The sequence below is a fragment of the Lissotriton vulgaris genome, chromosome 4_1, assembly GCF_964263255.1.
Source record: "Lissotriton vulgaris chromosome 4_1, aLisVul1.2, whole genome shotgun sequence".
In the NCBI taxonomy this organism is placed as follows: domain Eukaryota; kingdom Metazoa; phylum Chordata; class Amphibia; order Caudata; family Salamandridae; genus Lissotriton; species Lissotriton vulgaris.
The window spans coordinates 1,389,308,771-1,389,323,040 of NC_141691.1; the positions used below are offsets into that span (position 1 = coordinate 1,389,308,771).

Genomic DNA, 14,270 nt, shown 5'->3' on the forward strand with positions numbered 1-14,270 from the left:
CACTCAAACTCTCATTGATGGGGAAGATCGCCTTGATATAAAGATGGTGGTTCTGCCTAGATGTCTCTTCACAATGCAGGGTTCCTTCTTTGAACTCCCGCATCGGGTATTTAAAGAATTGGACGCACTGCTCATACAACTACTATGGAACGGGAAACACTGTCGGGTTAGCCTAGAGGTCATGAAGCGTAGGTGGGGCAAAGGAGGTTTGCTAAAACAAATGCTATCCCTCCTGGCTCAATAAGATCTCCATCAATAATAAAGATCAATATGGTTTTTCTATTGAAGGTTAAAATGCTGTTTTGCAATACAGCAATGCTTGTAACTTGGATTTTGGCAAGATTGTTGCCAAGATACAATTCTAAACCCTTCTACTTTTGAGCAGTTTTTCTCAGCTAATGCTTTGTAAAATTCACAATTTGCCATTATTTCCAAAACAATTTCTTGAGAAGAGCCTACACCTGATGTACCATACTCTTGAAATCTGTTGACATTTTTGTTGAAGCCATTGTCTTATACTGGGCCCTGAAATAAACAGTTTGTGTCTTCTCTGTGTCCACCCAAAAATGCAGTTAAATGCTGCTCATTTATAGGTGTTAAGTTTATACATTTTGTGCTTATGAGAGACCTGGTTCATGTTTCAATCGTTTTACCAACACACCTCTGACCAAATCACATGTTCCGTTGTGGTTTAGATGTCACTCATTGTTTCAATGGACACAGAAATGATGCTTGTTGCTTAAAAAACTTTGGTGACGTCTGATACAGACAGATGCTATTCAGTGTTGTCTCCCAAGCATAAAATCCATTATCCAACAAAATGATTGAAAGTTGGCTTATGAAGAGATGTGTTGCTTGGAACTGTGTCCGGTTTGTGCTACAGATATTCCACTTTTTTCCAAAGCTTGCATGACCATTACCTAATTAAAATTCTTACATTTGTTTTTTTTTGTTTTTTTTGCAGACGATGTGTCCTGTTTGTTTGGATCGTTTGAAGAATATGATCTTCCTCTGTGGTCATGGGACATGTCAGCTTTGTGGCGATAGAATGAGTGAATGTCCAATCTGTCGTAAAGGCATTGAAAGAAGAATCCTTTTGTATTAGATCCGATTTGTATTTTGCAAACTTAAGCTATTCGTCGTTTTTTTGTTTTTTTATCCTCAAACCTCAGCACGCCTTACAGGCATGTTATGAAGTTCCAGTGGCTTTCATCTCTAATGTACTCCACATGCAACACTCATTGTTGTGAACTCTACAAAGGCAGTATTTATACAACAGTAATTAGTTGTAGATTTAAAAAGAGCCACGCTTAAATTATTTAGGCACTTTCTCTGTTAAAACCATTTTGTGTATAGCAACTTTTTTTTAATATTGTTTTTCATGTCGGTCTTAAAACTATAACATGCTATGTATAATATATGCTTTTATTAATGATTTTAAGAAAATAATGTGGTCTGGAAATATTTTCAAATCAGGTTGAATGCTGTGAACATGTGACTTCCCCTAACCCAAGCCTAATACTGAGCTATACTTTCTTTGGAAGTTGCCTCAGTAGTTGTTTGCTTGGTAATTAATGCTACACATTTAACATGACTGTTCTGACCCAGTAAATGAACTAGTGTTTGAAACCCAGAATTTTCCTTCTGTTTACTTTACTTAACATAATTTGTGCAATCTGAGGAGGTGGAAGTTGAGTAAAGGTACAAGGGCAGACAACAACGGTTTTGTTTCATCAATATAATTCCTGAATTCACACATTTCCCTGCTCTTGTAAAACATCTATTAATAAATTGTGGAAAAACATGGTTTATCGTGTCAAACAATTTTACTTTTACAAGCACAGCTCTAGCGATCTTTTATTGACAATGTATTACCTTTTTCAAATACACAAAACTGTTAATTGGGGAATGCTTTATACTGAATGTCAGATTTTCCATTAACCCACTCCATAAAATGCTTCAATCAGACTGCTCATCAGATAGTGCAGTAGACATGAACATTTTTAATGAAAGTGGCATTGTAGCAGAAAAAAGCATTATTTTTTATTTACCAAATCAAGGGAGTTTTCGGTTAGCAAGCAATGAGTCTAAACCGGAAACCATCAGTCATTTCGTTGGCTACATTAGTTCAGTAAGCATGATAATTTTTTACAGTGTATTGCCATAACCCCGCCCTCCACCACTAAACACCTGGTACATTGTCTTGTATTTAACATCTTCAAACAAGGCGTTCCTAAAACCTGAAAGGAGTGGGGATGCCATCTAACTGTCCCCCTTATGACCATCCGTTATGTTCTCTCTTCACCCCTCATTTTGCTCTGTTCTGCCAATCCCGAAGCACTGATCGGTGCATTTATTATTTTCATTGCCATGTCGAGACTAGAGCCATTTGGCCCTCAGGTTAATCTGCAGGGGCTTTTGATCCAAGAGCAGTGACTAGGTGTTGCATGTTTATGAAGGAGTATTGTTGGGAATCAGTTTGGAAAAATTATTTTTTCATCCCAATCAGAATTACGTTTCTGCCCCTCCCCCCCCCCTTTGTTGAGCTGTCCACATCTGAAAACACATTCTTCCATCCTCCTAATACATAGCCTTGAGTAAAACCCAATTCTTTATCACTCTAGAGAGGTGGATCTAAGCTTGCATCAAGTATACAATTAGAATTCTCCTTAAGTATAAGATAGGAGCCAGATGTTTTGGATTGGGCTGCAGTGCTCTCAAGAAAATGGTTTCATTAGTATTATGATAATTGGTACATCACAGCAATGTAGATTTTCAGTATGGTATGCTCACAGACCTGAACATGCTGCTCAGACTGCTTTCAAAAGCTCAGATTGCACTGTATAAAGGAACACCGGTCTAGGGCATGAGGAAAATGTTAGATAACTTGAATTATTCTTTGTTGTCAGCCGGGAATCCTCCGTAGTCCATGTTTAATCAGCAGCAGTGACATATACTGTAGTGGATGAGTTAAATGACAAAGGGGACATATTACTATAACATGTTTCACCTTACCATTCTAGGTCAACAGCAGATGTGGTTTTTGTATTGTTGCCATTTAAACTACAGGGCCTGACAAGTACGATCTGATGTGATTCCTTGACTAAACAACTGATGCCTGAACAATCGAATGAACAATTTTACACAAGTTCATTTATTAAAGCATTGGAGTGGTGGCCCACTGACCTGTCATAACTTTCAATCAGAGAAAATATTTACATACAGTATAACCAACCCCAAATTCCAATTACATGTGCATTCTATTTTATGTATGTGCAAGTATAACCTGCACCACTTGTGTGCAGCATGATGTAATGTAAATAATTCCATCTGCTCCGCTCCAAAGTAGACATTTACTTCAACTTTTGAAATATTTACTGTCCTTAAGATTACAAAGTTGTCTTGCGGGTTGAAAGTTAATGCATGTTGAGATTTGCTGTAGAGTTTCCATCAGATGAGAAGGTGTTGGAAACACTTGTTCTCTAAGCATACATTGTAGGTAATGCAACCAATCAATTATGTATGCAAATGAGGATTTTTCTGCTAATGGAAATGGTACTGAAGTCCCATGTGGCTCCTCCCCATTTGTTTTCAAGACAAGCATCACCCTGCTAAATGAGAAGAAAGTATATATTAAATGACGGTGTGGTGGCTGATTTCCATGGTAAGTTAAAAATAAATGTATCCTTTGGTTCCTATACACTTGCTTCTACATGCAACGCTAATACATATATGTTGAAGCAAGTGTAAAGGAACCAAAGGATACATTTATTTTTAACTTGTGAAGAGTACCCTACTTCCTTGGTGAGGCGAAGGGGTCCCTCTCTTTTTTGTTTGATTTCTATGGTAGCCATTCAAGGCACTGAGTTTGTTCACTTCAAATGTCAGTTTTACAAGAATCCAGCATAGCGACTGTTTCGAAAATTCCCTTTTCAAATATTTGTCAGTTGTTCTTTCTTCAGGCATGATAACCGATTCATTGGGGAAACTGTGCCAACAATCACCAATTTCCTTTTATGTAAAAACTGCAATGTTTCCCTTCTGTTAATATATGCAGGTTTATTAGTGTCTTTATCTTATAGCTCAATTGTAAAAAAGTGACATAATTGTCTCTACATATAATGACCACCAAAGAGGGATTTATTACTTACATTTAAGAACTACTGTAGACTATAAACCCACTGCATCTCTTTAGTGTTTGTATCTGTGACAAGAGTTTAGCATTTATTCTTTTCCACATTTTGATAAACTAAGAAGTATATAAATGTATCTTTAAATGTATTTTTTACTGAAAGTGAAGCGGCATGTTGGACATTCAAATCTGTTACTAGATCTTTATTGAAAAGCGAACTATAAATATTTCATGTACTGCTGACTATACTTGCCACTTTTTTCTCCTGTTCCGGTCTTCCTCTCCCTTCTTTTCTATGTCTTGTACCTCCTTTGAAATATTGTAAAGTAGTTTCAGGTGTGTTAAGTACACAGAAATGTTGTCCTTTCTCTGGAACCCTGGCTTGCTTTCTCCCCCAATCCATTTGGCTCCTACATATTTCACTTTTTAGATGATTCTTTTGCATCAGGAGTGAAGGCTCAGCCTGTACCATGTTCGTTTTCTAGTTTGTACACCGTTTCGAATTTTCTAACCTTTTTACCTCTTGATATGTTGTTGTGTAGTTGGTTTCTAATTGCCAATTAGGCAAGTTTATTCCGCATTTGTGCAGCATTGGTTCTGCACTTTGTCAGTTCCAGCACTAATTGTGATTAACAGAGCCTGTGTACACAGCCTGAAATGCTAGTAATTGTTAGTTAATGGGCCCTCAGTAAGACCCATCATTGAGCACTGGTGACCTTAAGAGACTGAACCTTATTCTAAAAAGGCCAGCAATATGTGGAGCTAAGAAGGACTTTGCCGTTTGCATAATTTCTTGACATTCCTTTTATCCCAAAAAGGAAGACTAGCGACTTAGATAACCTCAAAGTGACTGTCCCCTCTAGCTAGATACATGGTTAATTCCTTGAAGGGTATTACTTGTGCGAATTTCTTTCCTTCTTGGAGTGTTGATGCATGGGTAATGATTTTTCCAAAGATTGATTACCAAACTTCCTATTGTCAGTTTAAAACTTTTACAAGGTTTTGCCCATATTCCTCAATCATCTTGTTTTTTCTTCTGTGTAAATTTCAGTGGTTCATTCTCATCCTCTGGTTACTTAAAACGAAATACGTCTGGGCCAAAGGACAAGGCAGAGAAACAAGTAGCTCATGTATTTTGCCTTGGGAAGAACAGATATTTCCAGAGTACAGATTATCTTTTAAAGTTACTGATATTTCAAATAACTATACAGGATCTAGAGATTGGCATTACAGGCTAGAAAACAGATATCCTTAGCTTACATTTATGATCTGTGAGCCACATCTTTCACATGGGAAGTTTTCTCAGTGATTTTTTCTAATCTTTTAATCCCGACTGCTTTCTTACCTACTTTTTAAAAAACAGTTCAGCTGAATTCTCTCTGCTTGTTTTTAGTGATGCTTGTTTTCATCATATGGTTTTAGCAGTGTGTATGCTGCATACTATTATCTCTTTTTAGAAGTTTGTAAAGGTTTTTAATTAACCATACAATAAAAATTCACTGACTGACTAACCTTTTAATCTTCTAGGCTTTGACTGAAGCGTAACTAAGGACCACCCTTTTCCTATGACTCCTACCCCCAACTCCATATTTTTCAAAACTAACATTTGCACATCTGCTTTGACCAGTGGTGCCTGGGGTCTTATTTGTTGCATTCTCCTTTCTACATCTGTGGCTGCTGTGGGCTACTGACTTTTGGGATCCTTTTGTATAAACCCTTTTAGCCTTGTTCCACAGGGGTCCCATCTGAACAGTTAATTCAACGATCCAGTGGCTTTGATACCCTGCACTCAATGACTCTCTTTTTCAAACAAGGATTTTTTCATCTCTCCTTTGCTGCCCAAAGTTCTGTTGCACTCTTGTCCTAACTTTAGACATTGACGGTGTGGAAAACATGGAGTGTCAAAAAGCATTGACAAAAATTCGGAATACCTGTTGAGTTCGTTTGTATCTACATTAATTTTGCTGCACAGTCAGTGGTGGTGATGTATTAAAGGCTTTCCTAGAAGACCTACCTAGATAAGCAAGAGGCTTAGTTTGTTATTGGCCTTTGGAGTGTAAGGCGCAACCATTGTGTTGCTCAGTGGACTGCCAACCCTGCACCTGCTTGTCCATATAATACAGATTCCACATTTAACAATTTTGCAGCTGCTTTTTAGGTTTTCTGACTAATCCTGATGAATAATTTAAGAAAATGTACATATTAGCAGTCACTCTGGATAACCTCTGCATGTTTTCTCTAAATTAGGCGCTACACGCTGGATTGAATTGAGCGTGAATACTTTTTCAGCCATTATGACAACACCACCGGTCAGCCTAATGTCTTTATTTTGGTTGATTCCAACTTGAATAGACTTTCTAGTAGTAATCCCATTGAGCTTTGGAGTCACTGAGCTTGAAGCTTTCTTTACAGATATGCACTCTTTTCACATAGATCAGATTACCTATCAACCCTTCATCCAATTGTATATATATCTTTAAAAATTGACAGCTCTCGCCTTGTATGTTCTTGTGGGCCAAGGTAATATTTAATAGTGTGCAGTTTAGAATTGCTTTGAACTTCATGTTGGCTAAAGTAAGGTGTTCAGTTTACACCTACTGTATTTCATCTTGGATTGTGTCCTGAATTACTTTCTTATTGAAACTTTACTGATCTACTCAGGCAGTGTTTGCTGCATTTCAGAACTTTCCTGCTTTTCTGCTAAGCAGTGCAGTGCGATTGCCCTTCCAAATTGAATTCTGTTAGCTCAATTGGAAGTATTTGAACTTAAGTGTAATTAACAGCAGTTTGTGATAAGTAGCCTATGATTTCTCTTTTTGACCTACAATTTCCAACTGTGCTATGGCAATCGTTGTAGGCAGCTTTTCATAATTGGGATCTTAAAATCAAGGCACGGAAGATGGAAAATAGGTCAGAGATGCATGACAGAAATGTTCTGCATGTCACATTGCCCGAAATGTTTGTAAAACAGTTCATTTCACTTGTTGGTGTATGGGGTTTAGATTAAGCTAGGCTTGCATTGGTGAGTAATTATTCTTTTTTCAGCATGACTTACATGTTTATTAACTTAGTAGACTTTTCAGTTTTAGGACTGACTTTGAGTTCTGGATTTATTGTAAACAAGGATTTTTTCCTGTCCAATGTTTATTATGTAATAAGGCTATTATCGCAAGCTGGAAAATTATGTAATGTCATTGGAAAATGTAATACTCTTAAGCTCAATTTTTTTAATGCCAAAGGTGTAGCCAGGGCTGTTTATTAAAATGTGTTTTCTTCATTCTTATAAAATACGTATTATTTTTGGGAATTCCTTCCTTGAATTTTTGTATATTTGCGGTGTTGAACAAAGACTTACTGTGTTTATAGTTTAATTTTTAAATGCATGCATGCAGGGTGCTCTTCAAAGATGCCATTATACATTTATAGTGGATGGATCATTTTGGAGCATTGTCCACACAGAACAGTTTTAAAGTAGCAAAATTGGTTGACTAGTTTGTGAATTTGAATTGATGTCAACAATATTCTCATTGCCCAGCGTTGTAATGATTATTGTAAAGATTATTGTAAAAAGCTGATTATTTTGGCTGAAAGAGCATCATATTTTACATAGGCAGGAGTTGTCCTGGAAATCTGGCATACCTGCACTTCTACTAAACCTACGTCTGACCTCTCTGGAAGAGTATAACAGCATTTAAATGGCAAAACTTTGAAAGCACCACCTGGTTCCCAAGTAGTACATTTGTTTCTATTGTAACTGTAAAGATTCTGCTGTAATTCCATATAGAGATTTCTGTTAAACCAGTGTGTTATTCACGGAACGTAAACTGCAAAGTGTACTATTCAAAAAGAAAACAATTTTTTTAAAAAAATCACATATTATCCGGAAGCAAAATAATATGATAACAGATTATAGACACTATTAAAATGTTTCAGTTAATGTATGCATAGTTTTTATTATATTCAAAGACTAGACCATTTTGGGGCTGTCCACTTTCAGAAAAAAACTGTACGATGCTCTGTACTTTAAAGTGAAAGCCTCAGAAAGTTAACATAAAACCAGTATATTTGGGGCATTGAGGGGCATTGATTGTGCAAATGATACCAAAGTAGTGGCCTTAAAGTATAACAAATGTAATTAATTACTGTCATATCTTTTTATAATACGATTGCAAAAAGGACATGTAGATTTATTTGAGGAGCTTTATTTTTTCTATATGAAAATTAAGGGGTTAAAGGAGTAAACTAAAGGAGTGACTATTCCTTAAAAAGCATGCTTCGTTGTTATAAAGTTCTGGAGTCTATTTTAGGGAGGTATTCCTAATTTTAGGATTCATATTATGTAGACCAACTTTACAGTTTTTCTACATTCCCTGTAAAGAATTCAGTGTACAGATTGGCAATTTTTTCAAGAGGTGACTCATAGTGCTTATTTTTATGACCCTTTAATATTAGGAATTCATCAATTACTTGAGCATAAGTGATCTCCATGTTCGTCAACATGTAACAATTTTTACATTGCCTTTTCTAGTAGAAGCATAATCTGTCTTGATTTAGGAAGCTGTTTTACATTAAGCAGTATTTCACTTTACTAAAGACTGAAAATTGTGAAAATTTGATGCGACAAGGGCGTGTAAATAGAACTGTTGTTACCCAAGTGCAAAGTAAAATAACTGAGCATTGGTTTGTGTATGTGTGTGTGTGTGTGTGCATGTGTGTCTATTAATTTGTAGTTAATTTTGGATGGGGATTCAGCCTATGAGATAAGGCAATTTAGTTTTGGGCTCTATTCTTTGTGGAAATAGTGATTTATGTTTATTCACAGCATACATGGGAGAAAGTGGTTTGCATTTTCCTGAAGCATGATTCTGCATTGTATCCTATATTGAGTCAGTGTTGGTTATTTAACTACATTGGTAGTGTAAAGCTCATTTGCCACAGAATTGGTAAGAAGAACCTGTGGTGCTTACATTTTGTAACTTGTTTGATAACATAGATGCTTGCACAAGCTGATATTTTCTCAATGGTAAGGTTTCAGATAGCTTTTTAAGATTTCCTGGCTGTTATTTTCCCTATGTTGTTTCCCTCAGGGCAGATGTAGCCCTTACGCTATACATTTTTTTTAAAGGTAGTTTTACCCCTCCTACATGTCCTCAAGACGCATGTGATGATGCAGGAAACCAGATGAGAAACCATACGAATGAGAGTACAGCGCTATACAAATCTCTGTGAACATATCATGGCTTCTACTTAGTAATAGATTATGAAAATGGAGTGTCTACTATTATAGTCCCGATACCTGCCATATTCTTCATTTTATTTTTGCACTGTAATTCATAAAGTGTAATTTTAAGCAATTGAACATGCAATTAAAATGCACTTAAATGCATGCTGCTGAAAGTTTGTGAATTTGCTTTTCAGGAGTTAACATGCCTCCTAATCGTCCTTCTAATCCCTGTTTATTCATTTGGTTAAGGAAGTTGTATTTTGCCCAGACACTTCATTCATTTCTTATTTTAATTTCAGCAATGCGTGAGGGTATTTAATCTTAGAAATCACTGGGTGGGTGCCTCTGGTTAATACAGAAGATCTATTATTTTAACGTGACGATAAATGCACTTCTGATTATGATAATATATCCTCAAGCTCTACTGTTGTAAAGGTTTTCACTAAGGTTATTTTTTATTCAAAATAGCCACTAATGCTCAAAGTGACAGCATGCATCTCTGTGTACTCTCCATTTTTATAACTTAACCACTTGTTCTTTTTCAGAAGTCTTTAAAAACATCACATTTTGGGGTAGGTCGTGGGTTGCTTTTCATGCTATGATTTTTAAAGCATGGTACACAGATAAATGTCTGTTGTAACAAAGTGCGACTCTTTTTGATAACTTTCATCAAGCACTATTTTCCATATTTTAATTTAACTTTGTTTTATGGAGTGTCTTGTGAGGTACGTTAGCAATAAAAGTGCTAACTTGAAAAGCTGCAATCAGAAACTGAGATAGATGGTTTCATTTTAAAGTATTTTCTTGTGCTCGCAAGCCACATTGAAATGTTTATTATCATCCTTAAAAATCAGATGACTCCATTTAATTGAACGGTAATTTTCTGTTGAGGAAAAGTGCTTTTAGCAAGAAAACATTTCCTAGAATTCTGATTTTCTTTCTGTTCCGTCCTTCATTGCTAATCTTCAACTGTAGTAAAGGTTGTAAAACAATTTGCATTTTACCTCTTCTCAATGAGGTGGAAACGATGTTCCATTATAAGAAGTATACTATTGCCAAGACTAAACAGCAACTTTTTCATAAAGTGCCTAAGCTCTTCAGTAGACCCCTGATTATTCTCTTGTTGTTTTGACTTGTGATAACATTTTGCAGACTCATGCTTGCCTATTACCCTTTTTTTTCCTCAAAAGTCCATCTACCTTATAAAAATCAGAAGCCCTGATATGTTCCAGCTGTTTTTCATTAATCCGTCATTCATGCCTCGTGGTGAAATTGAGATGTTGCAAATGATCTTATGAAGCAGATATCGCTAATGTAACATGCTCTGCAGTCTAGCCCTACTCTGAGGATGCTTAGAATGTACTTTATGTATGGTGACCGGGAGAGGGCCAAAAGTATATGTATTCAATAGATTTTATTTTGTAACACGCCTTAATAGGTCTCAACCAAGAATAACTAATCTGCCCACTTATAAAGAATTCATTACTTGTCCTCTTAAAGTTGGAAACGTATATGGTATCATTCCATTTACAGTATGATCTTCATTTCTTTTAATGGATTTTGTATCTAGCTCATTTGTAGTGTTTTGGGGAAACATTATGTACACTATCAGGCTAGAAATGTGAGGTGGTAATTCTATAAAGAATACCTTTGATAGGCAAGATCTTCATCATGCACTTAAACCTAAGGATTCACTTTACAGCCTTTCGAGCATTTATCTAGATTGTGCAATCCTGAACAAATTTGCTAGTCTTATTTCTACTCTTTCTCTTGGTCCAATGCTCTGTTTCTGTGTTTGAGAATCAAACATTTCTTGTAGAAATATAGTTTGTGCATTGTTCATTTTTGTATATGCTTTATTCATACCTTTAACAGAGTTTTATTCTTTTCTGTGACCTATTGCACTTTGGCATGATAACTGGCTTAAATTCATATGTTGGTTATGTAACACAGTGTCAATGAATATAGTAGTTTTGTATTCTGTTGCTCAAACCAATTGCTATGTTGCAAACGTATTGCTCTGCAATGTCTAAGCTTCCCATAAAAAGTACTAGTTAATTGTACTGTTAATAAACCTTGAGTTGATCCTGATATGAATTTGTATCTGTGTTTTTAACGTGGTTTATGAATTAGCAACTTCCAGCTAAAATGTTTGTTTACATCATAGGTGCTTTATTATACAGTATTACTTGTTTGTATGCGCAATGAATGGGCTATGTAGCAGTGTGATTTAAAAAAATTTACATTGTCCTTCTGCCCTCATTTGGGATATTATTCCTTGGTGTATGTTAATCCAAAAGGCACATGGAATAACTTTTACCTAGAAGTTTGATATCTTTGTGTCACATGTTGCCCCATGCCTCCTTAACACCCTCTGTCAAATGTCCTTCTTCACAAAGTTTACTTGTCTATTGGCGGCTCTTTTTCTCCAGTCTCTTCCTGTTTGACGCATAAGGTGTTGACTGCGCTACTTAGTCATCATCGGTGCTATAATACTACTATTAATCACCAAGTAGCAGTTTCTGATCCCTTGTTGCCTTTTGTGATTACATGGAGGAGCATTGAACATTTCTTAGTAGCCACAGATGAAAGTGAAAATATGTTCGAGGCATATGAGCTGCAGATTAAACACTGTGCATAGATCGCCACCTAGTGTTGGGCCCGGATGTTTGCAGTCTGTTTTTGTCCTGAAAAGTTCTTTGGAAGTCACGAGACAGGTGACTCCTCCTTTGGACCACATTGCGCATGGGCATCCGCTCCATCCTCCGATTTGTTCTATTCCGCCATGTTCCCTGCGCTCCGGTTTGTAACCGTTTTTCCTAAGGCGCGCAATCCTCACCCAGTTCGACGGTATTGTTTCGATCGCGGTCCCCATCGACGCGACTCTTCACGACTTCGAAGTCTTCGATTCTGGTCGCCGACGAAGGCCTTCGGGCCTTCCTCACTGGTTCATGGAAAGGACGCCATTCAGAAAGTGTCTTCAATGTGGGTCGAAGTTTCTCCACACCGATCTACATGAGGTGTGCAACCTTTGGCTCAGCCCGGAGCATGAGGCCAGAGATTGTTCCGCTTGTGCCTCATTCCGCTCCAAGAAGACGATTCGGGACCGACGAGCTCGAAGAACCATGGCTCGCTCGTCAGCTTCGATCCCGACGGCATCTTTGAAGAGGGCGTCAACGTCCCAGAACAGCAGTGGGCCAAAGAAAGCGCTAGCTCCTCTGATGCCGAAGGCTCAGACGTCGAGGACATCACCCCAGCTCAACGGGTCGCAAGTACAGTCAGCCCGACCCTTCCTCCACACCCTCCAAAAAGGATTCGGTCACACCCTCACCTTCGGGCCCGGGCGCACACCGAGAGACTGCTTCCCACGCCCTGCCTTCGGGCCCGGCAAAGAAGCCTACTAAGCCTTCAGGCGGCTCGAGTCAGCCTATTCCCGGTGTCGATCCCATACCGACACCGAAAAAAAAGCCATCTTCCTCATCCACGCCAACCGCTGCTTCAACACCCAAGCACTCGGCGCCGAAGACTGGCACCGGCTCATCGATGTCGAAACCGCACTCAGAGCCTAGTAAAAAACTGCCTAAAGGTCCCGACTCCCATGCTTCGGAGCCGAAAAAACCCCCGGAATCGAAAAATTACGTTCCGGTTAAGGACATTTCATTTCAAAAGGTCACAGTTCTAAGCCGAAGACCCTAGACCAGCTACCGAGTCGGTGCCAAAAAAACCTCCAGAACCGAGAACTTCGACACCGAAGGATCTACTCTCCACAGAAGAGCTTTTTACACCAGATCCTACTCAAGACTCTTTTAAAGGATCCTAAGACTGGCCAACTAACTCTTAGCTCCAAGAAGAGACCAGTAGAGGCGCCTGCACCTCCTCCACCTCCAAAGAAGAGAGACATTGCAACCTCTCCATTAAGGGTCCCTCCTCCACCACCTCCCCATACTCTTCCTTTTCCTCCACCTCCTCCACCACATCATTCTCCTACACCATCCCCTAATCCAGATGAATATGTAGATACAGACTCTGATGACACAGGTGCGGGTGCACATGACCCAGTAGGGACCAATAGTCCCCCCTCAGTCACCTAATCCAAGGGATGATTATACCACCCCTGATTTGCCTTGCGTCCCTCAAGATGATGAATATCCCTCCACGCCTCCCCCCCCCCCTCCCCCCCCAGAGGACACTATAGGTTTTAACCTACTAGTCCATAGGGCTGCCCAATACCATGGGGTCGATTTGCACACAGACACTGTGGAGGAAGATTTCTTATTGGACACTTTTGACACAACACAAAGGTCCACTTCCATTTTGCCAATGCTTAAGGGGGGTTATTAAGCCTGCAACAGAGGTATTCAAAGATCCTGTCAGGGCTCGAGTCCTCAACCCCCGCATTGAGAAAAAATACAAAGCTGCCCCTACAGATCCAGTTTACATTAGAGGCCCAGCACCGCTAGATTCCTTGGTAGTTTCTAACGCACGTAAACGTGCTAATTCACAAACATCAGGTGATGCCTCACCACCAGATAAGGAATCTAAACTCCTTGACGCCTCCGGCAAACTAACAGCGTCACAGGCAGCACTGCCAATACTCAAGCTCTATTGGCAAGATATGACAGGGCACATTATGATGAACTGGAATCCATAATGCAGCATCTACCAGATAAATATAAAAATAGGACCAATGATCTCATACAGGAAGGTAAAAATATCACCAATACTTCCATTTGTTGTGCCCTAGATGCCGCAGATACTGCCTCAAGGGCCATTAACACCAGTGTCCTTTTGCGTAGGCATGCCTGGCTACGTATTTCAGGTTTCAAACCTGAAGTACAAAATTCCATCCTCAATCAGCCATTTGATGAGCAACACCTATTTGGCCCTAATGTCGATGTATCTTCAGAGAAAATG

The 14,270-nt window shown here is 38.5% G+C and overlaps 1 protein-coding gene across 2 annotated transcripts in view; it reads left to right on the forward strand.

Annotated features, from left to right (window-relative positions):
• The window catches only part of MIB1 (MIB E3 ubiquitin protein ligase 1), a 346,522-nt gene extending 344,716 nt beyond the window's left edge, over nt 1-1,806 (forward strand). For both annotated transcript variants that reach the window (XM_086965634.1, XM_086965633.1), the window contains exon 21: nt 965-1,806. In XM_086965634.1, coding sequence (XP_086821760.1) covers nt 965-1,105 — 141 coding nt within the window. In that variant the 3' untranslated portion in view covers nt 1,106-1,806. The remainder of the gene's footprint in view (nt 1-964) is intronic.
• Nucleotides 1,807-14,270: the final 12,464 nt, after the last annotated feature.